The 14,315-nt window shown below is 39.3% G+C and overlaps 1 protein-coding gene across 1 annotated transcript; it reads left to right on the top strand.

Moving 5' to 3' along the window:
- Positions 1–127: 127 nt before the first annotated feature.
- Positions 128–13,372, top strand: LOC126382296 (transient receptor potential cation channel subfamily V member 5). The gene is made up of 16 exons (XM_050032114.1): positions 128–218; positions 787–965; positions 2,530–2,658; positions 3,378–3,516; positions 5,634–5,823; positions 6,526–6,679; positions 7,926–8,180; positions 8,446–8,683; positions 8,896–9,021; positions 9,155–9,252; positions 9,506–9,630; positions 10,142–10,276; positions 10,499–10,608; positions 11,058–11,239; positions 12,066–12,308; positions 13,202–13,372. The coding sequence occupies exons 1-16, from the start codon at positions 128–130 to the stop codon at positions 13,370–13,372; spliced, it is 2,565 nt and encodes an 854-aa protein (XP_049888071.1).
- The last annotated feature ends 943 nt before the right edge of the window (positions 13,373–14,315 follow it).

The raw sequence follows: 14,315 nt of genomic DNA, 5'->3' as shown, positions 1-14,315 counted from the left end.
GTTATAGCAACGCATTTGTTTTATCAATAAGTTACTTTTAGACGAATTAGTTACGGCTTTTAAATTTCGTATAAACATTATATAAATAAACAAAAGGATAGAATCAGTGTAAAGTGAATATATCACTATGGGTAATACAGAAAGTAATGTTACTAGTGGGGTAAAGAAGCAAGCTGGTACGTCGGAGCAGAAACTTTATAAACTAATCGACTTAAAAGGTAAGGACTTGATAAAATATTTCTAACCACTACCCTTGAATTTCAACTCGTTCAGTATAATCAAACAGAGTACCTATTTGGCTGCTTATTTTTATGGCAAAAAAGTTGAATTAGGCCACGAACCTTTTTCTTAATTGTATTAAGTAAGTATTAAAAATATGAATCGATCTACAAGTTACTTAAAAGCTTTTTCTGAGCAACATATACCGAGTATCTTATTAAATAAATTAGTACTTAAGTAAGTAACATACCTAAAATAGTTTTCCACTACACCCTGTGTGGACTGTTGGAAACAACAGGTTAAGAGATGCCATCATCTCTAAAAAGCCTGCGAAATATAAATTATTATGAATAATAAATTATATTATTAGAAGGTCAGTCTATGTACAAACAGGTATTTAACTAATAATGATTTAAACAGTAATGAATAATGATGCCACCAACCTGCAATGGAGTAGCGTAGCGAGGTGGAGTATGCTCATACCCTTCTGTTGATTGAGGGTGGAGGCCAGAGCCGAGTGGGACGTATACAGACCGTTTATGTCATGAACAACGTTGATGACGCCAGGTGGCGGTCTACTGGTGGACATGATGAAGCGCGCAGTCCAGAACAAGCAGTACGCGGAGATCGACCACGCCATCAAGACGAAAGTGGAACCTTTCCTTTACAATAAAGGCAAGGGCCGTTACATACCCATCTCGCATCTCGTGCTCGAGAGGAATAAGGAACGGCCGAGACATAAACTGGTACTTACTTATGTTTATCTACTTAAGTTATAGATTCCGATACAGAATCCGCCGGCGTGGTCGCCGACTTTCTTGCCTATAGCTATCGGCCTACTAGGGTCGATTAACGTTTTCAAATGTAATCCTCGCAGACGACGGCCTGAGCCGAGGTTTGAGCCTCACGCGAAAAGGGTATCCTCGGGCCTGTCGTCTTAAATCTCGTGCCAGGTAAGAGCCTTCAGCGGTCCCCAATTGTCCGACTAAGTAGTTAATATTATAATATGCGGTAAATCTCTAGGATACTTATTTGGGAGTTTCTAAGGCTCTATAGAGTCTTTCTAAGGCAGTAAACTTAAAATATTTTTGCTTTTTGATTGTTCCACAACAATTAATTGCATGATGTTAGAAAGGACATAATCCCACTGTCGGATTCCAAGACATGCGCGGGTAGACAAGCAGCTGAGCGTATCCTATGTATTTTATCGCTTCCAGTCCGGCATAGAAGTTAAAAAAACAAGAAAAAGTAACCTTACCTATTAGTCTGTCAGTAGTAGGTAAGTAAACTATTTACTTATTACTGACAGACTAATAGGTATATGTATAATTATTATGTCTACACACAGTGTCACGTTTTAGTAAATTCTATCTGTCCTGGTTTCGTGAACTTTGTGGTTTAAACGTTATTTGTAATAAACAGACCGCAAACATTTGAAATACATCACTAGAGTACAATGTTATGTTTGAGCTTTAAATTGAAAACTAATACCTAAGTAAGTACTAGTAATAATAGGGTATTTGTCTGGGTCAAAGATAAATTATAAAATGGTAATCTAGAAATAGAAGCCAGTGTAACATGATCAAAAATCGATCTCATTTTATTTTTCGACTTATATTCGATTTTTATTTATGAATTAAATAACAATGAGTACGACGTTTGACCGCTTTTATTGATGACGTCACAGGACAGTATTTCCGTACAAACTCTAAAGAAACCTTTCATTTTGACGTTTCGTAAAAAGTATCTCATTTGACTATGTTGTTAAGTAGCCTATTGTAGTCGCTTTCATCAACCTGAAGGTAAACCAGACAGATTATATTTTACATCCCCAATCAGAGGCACATCAATATGGCAAGGTGAATTGAGTATTCACGCTTCACCGAGCTTTCTTTTACACAAAAACGTGATAATGGTGAGTCGTAACACGTATCGTAAATATACTAGCATAACATAGCCTGTATCCTCGAAGGAGTAGGCAGAGGTGATAGGTAACCACACCCACTCCTTGCCAGCTATCTACTTCTTCTATCGTGTGAGTTGTGAGGTGGAGTACCAACCTCATCAACCCTTACATCAGTAAGTAGTAACCGGGACCAACCGCACGGATCATCTTACTTTCGGACAATCAGGTGATCAGCTAGGGACCACAAAGTGATTTTTATGATGTCCCCACCGGGAATCGAACCCAGGACCTCCGGATCGTGAGCCTAATACTCAACCACTGGACCACGGAGGTCGTTGCCAGCTGTAATACTATACTAGACGTCAAATAAAAGTAGTACTTACCTACCTAATATAATGTGCCAGCTCCCTCCACTGCGGGGGATGGAGAACCCTGATGAAGAGTTCGACGTGGAGAAGGACTGGCCGGTGGTCACGCAAGAGGAGTACGACGCCAACCCTTCTGGTTACCGGGAGCTCTGCTGGGATTTGAAGGTAAGTAACCAAAGTAAATGACTCTGAGCCTTGTTGTTCGATGTATCGTTGTTATTTTTAGATACTATTATTAAGAACTCGGTGATAAGGAAATCTTTTTACTCCCTTATACACTTAGCAGCGGTGTGAGTTGGATGTTTGGAAACACGCCACAGTCGTCGTTAAATCGTTCCCAAATTAATATTGTATTCTGTATGTTGCGGCGACCATGCATGAAGACTTTGATGAGAGTGGAAAAAGAGAAAGTGGTGTATCAGGGTCATAGTAAGTAGGATTCCTTGATCTCTGCCAATCCCAACGGGAAATATGTGTATAAGTAGATATGTATGTATACAGGGTGTTAGTGACACCGTAACGAATACTGAGGGGGATCGTTCAGACTATGATTCTGAGTTGATATGAAGTGGAATTTTCAGTCTGAATATTCATGAAAATTTTGTTTTTTTACATTATTTTCAGTTCCATACTTTTGCGACGGAAAATTCCACTTGATATCAACTCAAAATCATGGCCTCAATCACCCCTCAAAGTTTTCGTTATGATGTCACTAACACCCCGTATATTATTATTACCGTCCCGGGTTTGAATCAATGGTGGGGACATATAACGAAAAAACACTTTCTAATGTCTAGTAAGGTGCTACGAGAGAAGAAGATCTCCTTAGTGTTTGAAACCTTTTTGATATTGTGCGTTTCGAGTCACGAGGTTTTTGTTCTCAGGAGCGCGGTGCAGTAGGAGAGACAATCCTCCACCTGTGTCTGCTGACAGCCACCTCCCTGCTAGCAGACCTGGCCAAGAGACTGCTGCGCTTCTATCCCAAACTGATCAACGACATTTACATGAGCGACGAGTACTACGGTAACAAATCAAATCAACATATGTTCGTCATGTTACACTTCAGGACCCTGATAACGACCCCGCCGGCGTGGGCGACGACTTCCCTCAATCAGCGCTTATCGCTATCGACCCACTAAGGTCGATTAATTCTTTCAAATATTTTTTCCTCTCAGACGACGCCCTGAGCCGAGGTTCGCGCCCAACTGGGCACCCTCAGGCCTGTTGTCTTAAACGTTGTACCGGGTGAGTGCCTTCTGGGCTCCCCATTTGTCCGGCCAAGTAGTTAATACCATCTGCGGCAAATCTACAATAATTCACGTCAAAAAAAAAAATCGCGTCATGATTCTGGCACATCTTTTAGTATTACCTACTTTTACAACTTTATGTGTAAGTATGTTATATCACCGACATTTTATCAGCAATAATTCACCTGGACTGACTACTAGTATACAGTTACCTCAGGTACAATAACACAGGCTCCAATTTATCCACACTATTTTAGAAATTGTACAAGATTTTTAACAAGTTTTGTCTGAGCTAGTTTCAGCTTTCACGTTTAATACCTAGGTTTACTTACGGACGGACCCACATCAATGTAAGCTTATATATTTACTGGTTCAATGTTTTAAGATTTCCCAATTTGGGAAATACTTGATCCGACAGATGTTGTCCTTTTATGCAGTTCAATTGCAGCAGCTAATAAATTTAGTTTAGTTTAGTTTAGTTTAATTCTTTCAATTCTTTATTGGTGCAATCATGTGTACAAAGGTTCTTAATTTATTATTTAGCACTTACAACATTACACCCCGTCGGGGCACTGCAAATTTTCTTTCTTTGACATATCAAAAAAATAGAAATAACTCAATCATACAATATAAGACATAGTAACAATATCAGACATGATAACAAAGAGCATTTTAACTTAATAAAATGAATTTGCGGATCAGTTTCAATGTATTCCGAATTTTTGAGTCATCCAAGAAACTTTATAAATCTTTCAGTAAAATAGTATGAACTTTAAAAAAATGAAAGACGCATAGGTCCAGCCGTTTTCAAATGTAGCGCTTAGTAATTAACATTTTTTTTTAAAGTACGTATCAGAATGATAGATTTCTATTGGCTTCTATTTCATAATTATGTCATGTAAATATATAAACATACCTAATACATGAACTTTCGCACGTCATTGCGCCTGATTCATCCTTGAACTGTATGTAAATACTTTGAAGCTAATTTGATAGAGCGGCCGATAAGAGTTCGCTGAAAAATGTATTCGGAAGTGATTTACTTAATACTTCCTCCGTGATTAACATCACGTTATAAATTGTTTTTCATTAGAAGGATAGACACCTAACATAATACTGTCTGTATCTATAATAAATATAAGTATGTTTGTTGCTTTGTTTGTAACTTGTGAAAGTTAGCGTAGCAGGCATATACATATCATTGGTAGCAGGGTACAAGCTATCTGCTTCGATACGACAAATACAGCGGACTTCGACCAATAGATTATATGCATAGATTTTGTACTAAGTATGTCTATTTGGTAGCCGGCTTTGATTGTCGCGTATACGTAGATAGCCATAATGAGTATAACATTTTATTGCATAAGTACATAGAAAAACAAAGCGAAATTAAGAACAAATTTGGCGGCTATATTCCTAAATAGCAATCTTTTCCAGGCAATCTGCCGGTAAATGGAAGATATTCAATAACTGTACCATGTCAGGCACAGAAACGCTGTATAAATCATCTGATCAAGATGTAGAGGCCTATGATGGTGACCATGTCAGGCGCTGCTCATCCATAATAAACAGTCTATGTCTATTTACGACCTATTACTGGGCACAGACCTCCCCTCAATCAACCGGTGAGGGTATGGAATATACTGGAGTATGCTTCGGAGCGTGGTGGACCACGCTACTCCACTGCGGGTTGGACTGTTCATAAAATATATATAATTTTCTTTATATATTTTTTTGGCGTTCTCCGCTATTTGCCGTAAAACACCTCCACCGACCCGCAGTGGAGTAGCGTGGTAGAGAAAGCGGTATATCTCCTCTGGTTGATTGAGGGGAGGCCTGTGTCCAGCAGTGGGACGTATATAAGCTGTTTATGTATGTTTTAATTTTGTCTAGGCGAGAGCGTACTTCACATGACGATAACAAACGAGGACCCGACGATGGTAAAGTTCCTACTGGACGCTGGCGCGGACTACCACGAGCGCTGCTGCGGCAACTTCATGTGCCCTGAGGACCAGAAGGCTTCACGCTCCGACTCCCTGGAACACGAGTATGTCAACGTGCAGAAGGAGACTAATTATGTGGGGTGAGTAGAAAAATGTGTTAGCGGGGTCTGCATGGCAATCGAGCCGCGAATTATATCGAGGGCTTCGATCAATAGACACAGCGAATGCTATCTACGTAGATTGATATCGTACGGCTATTGGTCGTAGCACTCGAACCCTCGATATAATTAGCGCAGCGCGCTGCGCTGTTGCCATGCCGCGAGGGCTGGTTACAAAAGCCACATCGAAGCAATTAAGTACTTAATCTAAAAAGAAATATTGCTATTTGACATTTGCGCATAAAAATTAGAAAAATAAGTGCGCAATGTCATCAAACGTCAAATAGCAATATTGCTTTTTTTGATGAATAGAATTTTTAACCACTCAGACGATTTTATTTTTGATGTGACTTATTGTAGATTTAGGCTAATGGCATTAACTACTGGGGCGGACAAATGACGGCTCTCACTCGGCCAGACCAGTGTTGTATTTGTAGTAGTAGGGGAGCGGTCAATCATTGCATGGGGGTCATGTAGTGCCATTCATTTTGGGCTCCTCTATGCTTCGGAGGACACGTAAAATTGCCTAGCATTGTAGTGGAATACGCTTCATCCCTTTCGGTTGATTAAAGAGGGAGGCCTGTGCCTAACAGTTAGACGTATAGGTACTTAAAAACTTTTAAGTTCGGAGTGTTTGTTGGCTTTTGCTTCAATTTCGTTAATCGTTATGTTTATGTTAAACAGATACGTATACTGGGGCGAGTACCCTCTAAGCTTTGCAGCGTGTCTGGGGCAGGAGGAGTGCTACAGACTGATCCTGGCGCGAGGAGCAGACCCTGACCGGCAGGACACCAATGGCAACACCGTGCTGCATATGCTTGTCATCTATGAGAAGACTGTACGTATTTACTTCGTATATTCGACTTTGGAAAATCGCAAAGAACGTTCTATAAAAATTATATAAAAAAACAATTTAAACATTCGTTCCTGGTCCAAAGGCTGGCCATTGCCATTCAATGCGGTAATACGGCTAGTGTTGTGGGCACCTTTGCTCCGGGAACAATGAGGGGCGGGTTATTTAATGACTAGTTTTTAAGTTTGTATTTGTGACGTATTGTTATATTAATATGTTTTATATATGTTTTATTGTTGTTACGCTGTTTGAATCATCTGATAAAGATGTAAAGGCCTAATGATGATGTTATATTAATATTTACAATAAATTTATAATAATTTAAACATACACAAAGAAGATTATAGTATAATTGGCTGCCTTATTGCCCGAAGGACGTTCATACGACCCTGACGAGGCGGTCAATAGTTCGCGATAACAAATACTTCACGATCCCGCCGGCGTTGTCGATGACTTCCCTTACTCGTCGGCTCATTAGGGTCGATTAATTCTTCCAAATATAGTCAATATTTTGGTTCTTAAGAAACACCCTCATCTTGGAAATTTTTTAATTCACTAAGATTAAGGGCTTAGCTACTAAAATGTTGAGATTTCGCTAAGCCCGATTGCGGAGTCGGATGGAATTTCGAACGTTCTTGTTGTAATTATGAATGTTGTTGATGTCAATGATTTTGTCATTATGTGTGGACCAACTAATTAGCTTCCATTGACTACCATGAAGAAACCAAAACTTTGAAGCAACGGCTGTCAAATATTAAGTAACAACAATAAGGTATTTTGTGTTCATTATGTAAACACATTATGTTAGTAGATATTTATCAATTATGTGGGCAGTTAGGTACAGTCATGAGTAATACCATGTACCCACTTTAGAACCCTGTCGCAATATCATATTTAACATTTAATGAGACTTTACGATTTAATTTTTCAAAAAAGTTATTGTGACATGGTTAGTACTCGTGACCTTACACCAGTATTTAACAGCATAGAACATACAATAATACTACGCACTTAACTAAAAAGCAGACTGTCCCCCACTCTCTCTGGGCATTTCAATACCTACTCTAAATATCCGTGAGCCATGCTGTCTGTTTCGAAGAATATTTTTTTTCTAAGAAGTGTCCGCGGTTTTTTTAACAGAGACACAATTACAGAAGGTTCACTAGGTAGTACGGCATAGCGAAGATTTAGGGATGGAAATCAACCATTAAGTATTCTTTTAATTACTCAGGCTACGTTCGACATGGCATATGAAGAAGGAGCATCGTTATACATTCGCAACGTGCAGAACCTCACGCCGCTGACCCTGGCTGCCAAGTTAGCGAAGATAGAGCTCTTCTTCCACATTCTCAACATAGAACGGGAGATCTATTGGCAAATTGGAGCCACCACCTGTGCGGCGTATCCACTTGGCCAGGTCGACACGATTGACACAGAAACTGGACTGATTAGCAAGGACTCCGCGCTGAATTTAGTCGTATTCGGGGTAAGTTTCCTGGGTTACAAAGTTTAGAAATGATAGATTGATTTTATCCCAAGTCTCTGCTGTGATGCGTTAACCGTAAAACAAATAAAGTTAAAATATTTACATAGGTGGTACTTTCTGTAGAGGCAAAATACTCACGGCACTCTTACACATGTTAATTTTATTCTGCAAGTATCCCCTTGCCTGGCTTAGTATTTATTTTTTTGGATTTGGTACTCTTCATTTTTAACGAATAAAATGAAACGTTATCATTTTCCATTTATAGGAAACAGGAGAACACTTGGAATTGCTGGAAGGCATGTTAATCGACCTACTGAAGACGAAGTGGAACACATTCGTCAAGTTCCGCTTCTACCGACAGTTCCTTCTGTTTTTCTTCTACTTCTTGGTATCTCTGGTTTGCTTCACGTTGAGGCCTGGACCTCCAGACAGATCTCTCAATGGAACTGCCATCAACTCCACAACTTCGCCCATCAATGATACGGAGCTCGTTTCTGATGTGGGTAAGACTGCTGCTGATTCGTTATGAGATTTGTTATTTACTTATGTAAAAATAGTATCTACCTATTCGCTGCTGGCTTTCAAATACGTCACAGCTTTTATTTACTTACATTATTTAATTACTATAAAACCTAAAATTAGACTTCATCACTTAAGCTTTACGAGTACTATATGAATTGTGCAGTAACGGGAGTAGAACATTGTTTTATTTCAGAAAATTGTACACTCGCTCTGAATGGTTCAGAGTTCGATCCCGGGGCCGTGGAGTTCATAGATGGGATCAAACCTAATGGGCCCTTATGCGCTCGTTTTAAAAGTCACCCCAAAGACAAGGATAAACGTAAGTTTCTGTTCAAATTTTGCCACGTTTTTTTAGTATATTTGTTTGTGTTTTAATGGTTATCCGATTGCACGCGGCTGTCCAAAATGTCATTTAAGTATGTATAATATTCAAATGTCTCAAATATTTCCAGCTACTACGGAATCGCCCAAAGAAACGGATATGGAGGGTTGGTGGGAGGATTTAACTGAGGAATGTCGACTGATGGACTTTGAAACTGGGCAGGCCAAAGTATGTCCTAAGTTTGAGCGGGGTTCACATGTTGTAAAGCAGTGGCGGACCCAGGATTTAGAGATTTCGAGAGCCCCCAAAAGGCAGATGCCAGATGTTCACTCTTAACTTTTAAAAATGAAACTTGATATTATTGTCCTGTCTTGGTAGTACACTGTCTACGGTATTCCAGCTAAGCAAAGCAAACCAAAATCCTGGGTCCACCACTGTTGTCAAGTTCACAAACTCACTGGTATTTATCTTTGTTGTAAAGGTCAGAATTACTGCGGAACTCGTGTTGTGGCTTGGTGCTCTCGCCTATATTGGAGCAGCTTTAAGGGAAGCGAGGTTTCTCGGTCTAAAGATGTTTATTGAGAACTTGAGCACTGTGCCTTCTAGGTAAGGTCGGATATTGAATTAGTTAGTGTGTGTCTGTGGAAATTCAAACTGTTCGGATTGTCTAAACCAACACAGATATTATTCTGAAAGTTGTGTAGCGAGAAATTAAGTTTAGGGTCTGTGTCTTAGAATACGAATTTTGTTACAAAACTCAAAAAGTTTTATCTCTGGCAGAGTATTTTACCAAAAAGTGTTTTCGAGCTTCAAATATCTCTTGAATTAAATTGCCAAGATTTCCAGACACAATAGTAAAAAAAGGGGTTTGCATTTTAAATGAACATTGGGTCTTGCAACTTTAAAATCTTTTACCGGGAGTTATACATGAAATTTCTGTGAATCAATACTTATGTAAGTAGGTATCTAGAGGTTACCTACAGGTTTACGCTTCTCTATTACACTAGTTTTAAGCTATCTTTACTGTATTGTATTGCATAATGTAGTCACATGGAGTTCCGTGTCAGTGACTTTTAAGATAATAGCATTTACTTACATGAACATGTAACGTTTGTAGAGTGATGTTCCTGTTCTCCTGCCTGTTGATGGTGACGATGCCTACATTGCGGCTGTGGTGCCTGGATGAGGCGGAAGATCACCTTGCTGTCATCATAATGCTCACCACTGCACCATACTTCCTGTTCTTCTGCCGGTTTGTAGTATTGATTTATATAACAAAACTGTCAGAACCTATCGCAAAATCGAGTGACTTTAAAAGAAAATGAAACTACCCCTCTAATTCTAAAACAATCTGTGAGCCTGTAACGTATTACGTTTTCGTTAAACTAAGTCTTTTGTCAATGCGTTAAAATAATATTTGAATATTTGTTGTACTGAAACTAAGTACTTACTGAAAAAAATGTTTTTTTTTTAGTGGCTTCAAGACTGTCGGTCCCTTCGTGGTGATGATCTACAGAATGGTGATGGGTGACTTACTTCGCTTCGTCGCCATCTACTTGGTTTTTGTTATGGGGTTCTCTCAAGGTACGAATTGCGTTAAATTCTGAATACCTCGAAGAAAAGACGATAAGATGATAAAAAGATTATTCCGTAATTAATCATCACCATTATTAGGTAAAACAGGGAAATTGAAGAAATTTATATACCTAGACATTTTTGGTTTATATAAAATTTATTTGTCGCACTATCCTTTGTACGTGCGCAGCGATGAAGAAAAACATCGCGAGGAAACCCACATTCCCGAGAAATGCATTTCGGAGGTATGTAACGTAACCTGTATTGAGCTGGTTTTGCGTTCGCGGGTTGGAAGGTCAGACAGGCAGTCGCTTCTGTAAAAAACCGGACTTGACAAATCTTCAGGTTAGGTTAAGCGGACCCTGTGAAAAGCGAGATGATGCTCGGGAGATGATGATGATGATTTATAAGTAACGACAATAGATACTAAAAATAATAAACTATCTTCAACATTTCAGCTTACTACGTGATATTCCTGTCATTCGACAACCCGAACACTCCAGAGGGCGTGGACGACTCAGTATCCAACCCCATGCCTTCACCTATGGAGTCCATTATGGCTATGTTCCTCATGTCTCTTACTTCCTTCTCTGATTACTACGGAGCTTTCGACCGCACTGACCATGAAATTGAAGCTAAGGTAACAACTGCAGTTGTAGAAGCACTGAAGGTTTCTATATGAATTCATAGTAGGTACTATTAGGTTGGCTCAGGTTTGCCAAGTCGCTAACATTACGATTGGACGGTTCGGCAAAGTAGAACACACCTGAATTAAACGAAAACCTTACACCAAAGACGATGCTAGAAAATGTTGTGGTACTACCAGTAGTACCACGGGCAAAAATCGATGCATGCCTGCTTGCGAGGCGTCTCGATAACTAGTTCGTCTGATTGTCTGATTTCCGAAAGTATGTGAAAATTGACAGTAAGTATGTTATGTGAAGTCAAAATATAAACTTATGAATTTTGCAAGTACTTTTCATGTTTTGAATATTACTTAATATTCTACTGAAGCCAAATAACTGTAATATCAAGTGCTTATGATAATTGAAGCTTAAAATTATATTCAATGAAGTTGGCTGGCTTCTTTCGTAATACGTTATTTCATGAACTAAGTTAATATACTGCAGACGTACCTAATATCACACCCCGGGCACTTCATACAAACCACCTCGTTTTACATAGATCACACATTGACGTTATCGTACACGCGTGTCTCTGTGTTTGATGTCTGACCTAAGTCTGACGGCATACAATTTAAGTCTAAACTATGTCCCAGGAAGGGTGAGGTAAACCTAGCTCAGCCGCTGGTAGGATTTCTGATTTCTAGGGAGCGAAGAGTTTCCGTTCTATACGTAGTATTATTCCTTATTCTATGCTAATATTCTATTGCTACATTAGAACAATTCGATACCATGAAGCTTGTCGTCGTTTGTAAATACCAAATACCTACTTGATCTTTTCAGCTCCTGTTCGTAGTGTACATGATAATAGTGGCGATATTATTGGTGAACATGTTGATCGCTATGATGGGTAACACGTACCAGAAAATAGCGGAGACCCGTAATGAGTGGCAGCGGCAGTGGGCGCGAATAGTTCTGGTGGTGGAGCGAGGGGTGCCGCCGGCGCAGAGGTTGAAACAACTGTTGATGTATAGCCAGCCCATGGCGAATGGGAAGAGAGCGCTGGTCTTGAGAATCAACCAGAAGGTAAGACGTAGTTAAGATATGGAAAGTTTAGCGAGTCTCAGTTAGCAACAGTTGTAAAGTTTCAAACCGAATAAAATTAGCAATTATTTGAATGAACATCAGTTGTACATGCAACTGGGCACCCTCAGGCCTGTTGTCTTAAACGTTGTATCAGGTGAGAGAGCCTTCAGCGCTCTCCATTTGTCCGGCCAAGTAGTTAATGCCATCTGCGGCAAATCTACCATAAGTCAAAAAAGAAGTTGTACATGCATACATAGATCTAGCGTCGTTAGAATAGGTTCAGAATTCAATGACTCTCATTATCTGGAGACGCTTAGTTTACTTGACGCTAAAAATATGACAAAAGTTTAGGTTAGTCATATTTAATCTTATTTTAAAATCTTATTTTGAAATGTTACCTAAAGTTCAAAAATTAAAACTGCTACAGAACAGATAAGGTCGATTTTTCATGACTGCAATAGTTACTAATGACATAGGCTATTAGCTATTTGACCATATTAGACTCAATGACATGCACCTTTAGGCTTGAATGGCATTGAAAGCACTTGTGGTTGAACGTTTTACGCAAGAAACTAACTATAAAGCACATTTTGCAGTGCCCCTTGATGTGACAGTGATTTTTTAATGATTAAGGAATCGTTTTATTTACTATTTCGAATTTGGTAACATTGCACAAGATACCGACCTATCATAGGGGACATCACAATTCAATAGGAAACAGCGCATTTGGTGTTGGAGTCCTAAAATGGACGTGATCTTTTGAACTTTTATAAAATGTTCCGTAAATGATTTACTTAGAACTTACAGGTTATTAAATTAACAACACTACCCACAATTATTTTCAACGGCCGTTCCTGTTGTTTGAAATCTAATTGTGGCATTGACATTAACAGGATGAGGATAAGGAGGAAATGAAGGAGATTTTAGAGATGAAGAGGACCCACGAGAGGAGGATCCTCAAGAGGCGGCAACGAGAGGAGGAAATAAAAAATATGGGGGTCAAAGGACATCCACCGCCACCACCCGTGCGCGATTACCCACTCACCAAGCAGAAGAAAATGTAGATCGCATAAGCTACTGTAAAACTGAGATAGAAATAAAGTTATGATGATTGCAACACTCGTTTTCATATCATGTTAGTAATTGATCACCACTAATCATAAAGAATAGTTAGGTAATCGTAGCATTAGAACCTTTAAGAGCAAGACTTTGGATGCATTAGTTTGTGCAAGAAGAAGCCAAAGAAAGCCCGTGGTAGCCCAGTCGATAAAATGCTTGCCTCTGACTTTGTGGTCGCAGGTTCGAATCCAGCCCAGGCAATTCATGTTCGGATCATAAATGATTATCACGTAGTCAGAGGTGAAGGAAAACATCATGAGGAAATCCACAATCCCGAGAAATGCATTTTAAATGATTATCACGTGGTTAGCGGTGAAGGAAAACATCATGAGGAAACCCACAATCCCGAGAAATGCATTTTCGGAGGTATGTGACCGAAACTTTATTGGGCTGGTTTTCCCTTCGCGGGTTGGAAGGTCAGACAGGCAGTCGCTTCTGTAAAAAACCGGACCTGATAAATCTTCAGGTTAGGTAAGCGAACCCTGTGAAAGAACGGGGTAATGCTAGGAAGATGATGATGAGTTTGTGCAAAAACAACAGCTTTTCTGCTTAGGGTAGTGAATTCTTTATGTCATAAAAATAGCAGCAATGGATTTTTTTTTGCTGCTATGCATAATATATTTATCACAATATGCTTTTAACACAAACATGATATATTACATAAACATGTGTGATTTTTTAAAATACTTTGGTTTACAGTTTGTCAATACTTTAGAGAAACCGTTTGGTTGGGTGACACAAAAAGTATTATCTAATAATTTGTGCATTGTTTGCCTCATTGCGACATGTCCCAAGTTGTAGGTAGTGGTGGATATACACCATACACTCCATACACCCAGAGGTGTAAATTGTGAGCTCCACGCGACGGGTCAACGGAATTTCACTCTT

Source organism: Pectinophora gossypiella, chromosome 3, assembly GCF_024362695.1.
Source record: "Pectinophora gossypiella chromosome 3, ilPecGoss1.1, whole genome shotgun sequence".
NCBI classification, from domain to species: Eukaryota; Metazoa; Arthropoda; class Insecta; order Lepidoptera; family Gelechiidae; genus Pectinophora; species Pectinophora gossypiella.
This window is presented reverse-complemented; position numbering and strand designations above follow the sequence as displayed.